General features: G+C 40.1%; 1 protein-coding gene across 1 annotated transcript; it reads right to left on the reverse strand.

Moving 5' to 3' along the window:
• Nucleotides 1–20: 20 nt before the first annotated feature.
• prpf38b (pre-mRNA processing factor 38B) lies at nt 21–6794 on the reverse strand. The gene is made up of 6 exons (XM_086273434.1): nt 6364–6794; nt 5842–5910; nt 5462–5613; nt 4093–4153; nt 2589–2824; nt 21–1385 (listed from the first exon to the last, which is right to left on the reverse strand). Exons 1-6 carry the CDS (start codon nt 6571–6573, stop codon nt 728–730), a joined length of 1386 nt encoding a protein of 461 aa, XP_086129560.1. The 5' UTR covers nt 6574–6794; the 3' UTR covers nt 21–727.
• Between the last annotated feature and the right edge of the window lie 6 nt (nt 6795–6800).

The following is a 6800-nucleotide window of genomic DNA, read 5'->3' on the forward strand; positions in this document are numbered from 1 at the left end:
TTGTACAAACGACCCGTTGCTTTTTTCTTCTTCTTTTTTTTTTAAAGTGTTTTATTAGAAAACAAAATGCAACAGAGCAATAACCGAAACACAACACAAGCAGGGCTCAAGTGTGTTTTGTAAAAATTACCCTTTGCGGACCGCATTTGAGAGGATTAAAACGCTCTCAGGACGTCTACACGTGATCACGGACAGAACTGTTCTGCTTTAGCTGAGCCACATGGCCTTCATGTTAAGTGTTGAACTTCAACCATTTGTGTACAGAGGCATATCAGACAAATTTTAAGAGTAACCACATGTGGTCTTTTGCACAGGCTGAAAGTAATTACAGTCATTTTTCATGAATCGTGTAATCTACATGGCGATAGTATAGCACTGAAGGCATCCGGCCCAGCAGGAAGTCCAACTCTGCCCGTGTGCAGCGTGTAGACAGCCTTGGAAATTATGTACAAACCCCCATCTTTCTGGGACAACAAAACAAATCAAAACAAAAAATAGAAAATTAAAATGCCTTTTTTTTTCCACTTTCCAGAATTCAAGTGAAGACTAACGATGGTCTAATGGGGAGTGAAATAGCGGAAAAACATAAAGCAACATCAGCCATAGACGACAAATCCAAATGTCCGATGTGCAACTGTTCCTTCTTTTTAGCACAAGTGACAGAGCAGACAGCCGAATATAGAAAAAGAGGAGGAAAAACACAAGTAATATTGCTGCAAGGCAGCATTTACTCGATGCTCGGACTGCTTCTATGTCTACTATGGTCATTGCTGGACTCTCGCTGATGGTGGCTCCTCTCTTTGCTGCGACTGCGTTTGTGAGAGCGCTGTTCTCCATCTCTCTCCCTGTCCCTCTCCCTGCTGTGGCTGCGCTCCCGTTTCCTGCTCTTCTCCTCTGCCCCACTTTTGTGTCTCCTCTCTCTGCTTCGACTCCGGCTGGACCTTTTGGCCTTCCTCTCGTCCCTGTGCCTTTCCCTATCGTCCTTGTGCCTGCGGTCGTCAGTCTCTCCCCTGCTCTTCTTATCCCTGGACCTCTCCCTCTCAGTGCCTCTTTCTTTATGGTGATCCCTGTCCTTCCTCCTGCTCTTGTCATCCCCGCCGTCCCTTTCCTTCTCCTTGCGCTCGCTCCTACGGTCCCGGCTACCGCTGTGGCTTCTCTTGCGCTCTCGGTTTCTGTCCGCGCTACGGGAGCGTCGCCTTTCCCTGTCCCCTCTGTCCCCCCTCTCCCTGTCTCGGTCCCTGCCTTCCCTCTCCTTCCTCTGCCGGTCACGCTCTCTCTCCAGCTCTCGATCAAAGCTGGGCCCGTGGCGCTCTCTCTCGCGATGGTGGCTCCTGCTCCTGGACCGTTTGGGCGACCTACGGGGGCTCGGTGTCCGCCTGGGTGTCCTGGAAACAGCGACAGAATCATCTTAGAACCATTTACTTCAAAAACAAAACCACACGAGCACAATTCCAAACTCTTACGTTTTAACATTTAACTGACACACAACTTTTTTTTAAAAAGACTGTGGTATTTTTAGTCATGGCAGAGTTCAGATATTTGAAACTGATATACAGATGAGGATGTTTCATATGCAGAATACGTAGCCTTATTTATAGTGCAGTGTCTGTTTCCATGGGCATGTCAGCATTAGCAAAGGCTGATGTCACCGACAGTAGTGGTAAACAAAGTTATCTGAGATGGTGAGATCATTATGGGGTGTCAGAGGAGACCTCCCCATTTCCCAGTACACATATATTGCTTGGACCCCAGCAAAATACCCTCCACATACCGTATACATATTCTTAAGATTTAAATAATATGACCTATTCTAACTTTATTGTGCATATCGGATTTTTTTTTTTGGCAACATGGATTCTTTAAAACACACAACACACACTGTTCTGGCAAGTCAGACACACACAAGGACAGACTAATGAAATCTAAATGCCCCACTAAATATCAAAGGAGCTCCTTCAGTCCTGTGGCAGTTCAGTTATGCAATCCTTCTTTCTTCTAAATCCGCAATTTTTTTATATCTGATGTGTCCATTCAGACTACAAATATACCATGAACATCTTTAATACCTATCCCTTGGTTTTTTCATAACCCAATAATGTCCCTTTATTGTTGATTATGCACATGCATGACTGGTCTATACAAAGTTAAAGGTAAGAGACTGTTCTACCTGTTTAACAGAGGTTTGCATGTTTTCTGTTACTTTTAGCCATTTAATTAACAAACGTGTCTCGTGTATTTTGAGCTTATATAACATTTCATGATCAAAGTCCTTGTGGAAAGCAAAAACCTCCTTTGTGAACATTACAATTTTTATATGTAGTTAATTTTGACAATTTATACTGTTAAAATGCTTTTATTAGTAATTGGCATTAAAGAGAGAAATAATAAGAAAGACTTTTTTTTTTTTATAACTAAAGAAAAAGAAAACAACAACCTAAGGGGCAGAAAAATAAGTTAACATGAAAACAAGTCAACAGCTCACACACTGCAGGACTTAAATCTGTCCCGTTTATTGCTCCATGAAAGCTATAACCTGCCGAGAAGTCTACAGCTCAGTAGAAACACTTAGTTTGAATCACTGCCGTTACCTGGAGCGCCGGCGTTCTCCTTGCCTTCCCGACTCTGCAAACCCGTCCTCGTCCTCTTGCGTCTCCTTCTGAGGTACCTTCCGTGGCCTTGCCTTTATTTGCTGGTCAATAACTTTTTGCACAGGCACTGGGATACGGGGGAACAGTGTGGAAAACCACTCCAGTTTGGTCAGGAAGGAGCGCAGCATCTCTCCAATGGTCATCACACAACCACCTCCTGCTTTTACGTCGAGCTCCTAAAACCAAATGGTGGGGGGAAATAAAGCAAGAAAAAGAAAAAAAACTCAGTTAGCACACAAATTTAGTACATTGACAAATATATATATTTTTTTCCAATCTTTCCTCACATCGAAAAGCAATTTGTGATGACCAAGCACTGAACCTTCACCTCTGTTCATCTAGCTTAATCTCTCATCAAAGACCAAAAACCAATCAAATGTGCCTGGCCTTACTTATTAATAGTGGACACACAGCTCTGAATATCTTAAAAGTCTGGTCTCACCTAACCTGTCTGTTATTTCCTTGTGTCTGTATTTACAGAGTGAGCTTTAATTATGCAGCAAAAGTCAGTACATTTATACGACGCAATGCCCATCCTTCATATCCTTGACAGCATCTTCAAAAAAGTGCTAATGTTTAACTATAAACTATAACTTTAACTTAAATATGAAGGAAAGAAAGAGTGAAACATTGGGGCACACTGTCATTGTGCTAAAGGGAAAAAAGAGAAAGAAGCTTTAGCTTCCTTCTTCAATCTCCCAAAAGCATAATGAACGCTCAAAGAGAATAAAAATTGCCCACAGTGTAAGCACAGATTGGAGCAGGTAGGTAAGTGCACACCATTTGAATAGTTATCAATTTTATATGGTAGAGAACAGCCACTTTGCACTCACGCAAACCAACAGTGCTGAGATACAATATCCAATTCACCTGCTGCACAATGGGCATCTAAAGAAAAAAACAGGGGAATTAACCAGTTGGGTAGAATTTCAGAATTATTCAATTCAAATATAATGCAAAAGAACATCAGAGGAGGCCTGGTTGCACAGCCTGGGATAAAATTAGATTTCACCTAAATATGAAAATAATTAACGTAAGCAAATATTTTACATGCATTAAATAACACAGTGTTTATTTCTTGCCAGTGTTCCAATTGCGGTTTATCCCAAATGTAGTTTTGTGCAACAAGTCCTTACAAAAGCTTGTCAGAAAACAGAGGGCATGCCTTAAAATTACAGTGACTAAAAGATTTACTCGGCATCACGTGTGGTACTTACCCCGATAAAAATCAGCAGCAGAGCAGTGAGCAAAAGTAACCTAGCTACTCAGGTTTAGAGGACAAAAACTGGGGACAATTAAGCCAAATGAAGGCAAAGGTGAAAAATCAGCTATGAGCATCACAAGGGGGTGGGTGGGGGAGTACAGCTTTTTATGAGTGACGTTCAACTGTGCATTTCAAGGAGAAGGAGAAAGAAACATGAAATTATTACCCGAGGTGACATACCTCCTCATCATCCAGGAAGCCGTCATACCATTCAAACAAATCTGTTGGGGGCTGAGTGTATCTGAGACAGGAAAGGGAGCACAAGCACAGAAGTTTAGCGTTTTGAGCTAATCTTTTACAGGAGCAACATGCTTTACACATTTGAGGTAATTATTTAAACAAAACATTGCCTAGTCATATTGCTTCACTAACTTATTTAAAAATTTAATTAAGATTTTAATTACTAATGCTCATGATGGTCTAAAACAAAAACAAAACAAAAACTTTACATCACTCCATCTCAAACCATCACAGCCATTCTGCTCGATCATCTCCGATTTGCATATAAAGTAACCTTTGTTAGCTTTATTCGTGTAAACAAGCACATCTTTATTTTTATTAATAGTCTATAATCCCACTTCCAACATGTTTTGTGTACTTGTGAACATGTAAACCTCAAAAACTGTTACAGTTAAAAGCATTATATTTTTACAAATAAATTGTAACTACATGGAAACATATCTGAATAATGTCCAGTTTACCTATGAGAAAAATTCAAAATAGATTGTCCATATTTCAGCAAACACTAATAAATAAATTCACACTGCAAAATACAATTTTTGAGTATTATATACTTGTAGTTCACAATAATGCAAAAGAAACTTGCAGAATACTTTATAACATCAAATTCTTAAAATGTACTTTCCTTTTTAGGACTCTTGTTATTACAAGTTGTACCAAAAAATTACTGGAATATTGTTATTCTAATTATAACTTAAATGTGTATAATATAGTTTTCATTTAATTATACATTTCCATATTTTGGATTATACTATTTTTAGGCAAACTGGAGATGGTCAAAGAAAACTTTTCTAAACAATATGATGATTTAAATTGCAATGATGTATCTACGGATCATTAGGGCCATGTTAAGGAAAAAAAGTTTTGATATTAAAGCCGAAATACTATTGTTGAGATTAAAGTCTAATGTTGATGAGTTAGTGAAATGGTTTTAGTTACAAGGAAAAATATTATCTTTTGGCACATAAACAGTGTGTTGATAAGTTGAAGAATGCTGAGGAGAAGGTGCAGGCAACAACACACACAAACTTGGAAAAGTTGGTCAGATTTGTGCAAAGATGCAAGGATATCCATGGTTATGTTATATCACAAGACACAATAAGACAGCTGATCAAGTTGTCTCACTAACTCATCCAAACAAAAGGCATGGGAGCTGGGGCAGTTGTTTGGCTTGAAACCACAACTGTAATGTCTACATTTCGACTTTAATCTCAAAATGAGCTCGATTTTTTATGTCGTCCTAAATCTCAGTCATACTCATCTGTCCTCTGAAATAAGAAAAAAAATTGTAGTGAGTTATAACACATACCTTATATACATGAAACCAAGGGCTCGGATGTACGGAGAGTCTGTGTGTGTAATCAGGCCCATGAGCTGTTTGCGAGTCAGCTTGAGAGTAAACAGTTTGTATAGAAGACAGAAAGCAGTAGAAACAATCCCACCCGTGCCTACTCCGCGTACCTAGCGAAAGAAGACAAGTTTAAATGAAAACTTTAATTTGCAACATTGCCACAAAACTATTAAACTCACCAGTGGAAGTGCAGTGAATTATAGCTTATGTAATGGTGCACAACTGATTTCACCAGTTTACAGATCAGATTAAGTGACTTTATCAAGCAGCCATCCTTCATCCTGGCACAGAAAAAGGGGAAAGGTGGGGAGTACAAAAAGCACGTACTTCTCACTTACCCCTCCGCACATTCCAGTCTGGCCTGCAGTCTTTCTGCTTCCTTTTTCCCAGGGCTCAATGTGAGTCACCTGCAGGCACACAGACAAACACAAACCGCTTGAGAAAAAAAAACCCACACACACCAATCAACTCTATGACTTCAAGGGATTATCAAAACAACGACAGAGATTTACTTTCCTAATATTTCTTTAACATATGCCCAATCAACGGGTCTCAAACTCAAGTGGAGTAGTTCTAACGTTAACGACGGAAGGCAATTAAGGTCACTTTAATTGATATAATAATGTTAATAATCTCTTTAACTAACAGTAATTCAAAGTTATACGCATACTGTGCTGTACAACACGACAACACCAGCTTCCCTCGCCTGCATTGGGAATTATTATATAAACCCTGCCCTCCCCGCTGCGCTTATTACTTTACGACAGTTGTACACTGCTACAACCCTGCTAGCTAAACTGGACGTGGTTACCTAACCTAGCATGCGGGTTAGCATCGGCAGATGTTATTGTTATCGTTACCTTGAAATAGATTTCGTCCACAACTTCATGGTAGGTCTTTAGCTCATAAAGCTGTACTTTGAAATACGGCGAAGACAGCACGTTGGTAAGAATCATTGGGTTAAGGTTCATAGTCTTTTCGTTGCCCCACAGGGGCAGTACGTTTCCATGTTTTCCAGATGTAGGCTTGCTAACGGCCTGCGTTGGTAGCTGGTTTCCGACGGTAGCCATGTTAGCTGAATCCACCACCGCTATGCTTTCTTTAATTTTTGCGTATATCCGGCTACAGATCCATCAACATTAGGTAGTGAACTGTCGACCGTTAATAAATTTGCCTGTTTAATCCTCGGTGAAATGTAGTTAAATTGATGATAATAACTTCCCGCCGTCGGTGTAGCTAAAGTACTGCGAGGTGGAACCGGAAGTGTGACGATTGTGGTGCACTGCTGCTGTCCTGA

The sequence above is a fragment of the Aulonocara sp. 'chitande type north' Nkhata Bay genome, linkage group LG18 (assembly GCF_057382095.1).
Source record: "Aulonocara sp. 'chitande type north' Nkhata Bay isolate Kocher_YH1m ecotype deep benthic linkage group LG18, A_spYH_male_GT1.1, whole genome shotgun sequence".
NCBI classification, from domain to species: Eukaryota; Metazoa; Chordata; class Actinopteri; order Cichliformes; family Cichlidae; genus Aulonocara; species Aulonocara sp. 'chitande type north' Nkhata Bay.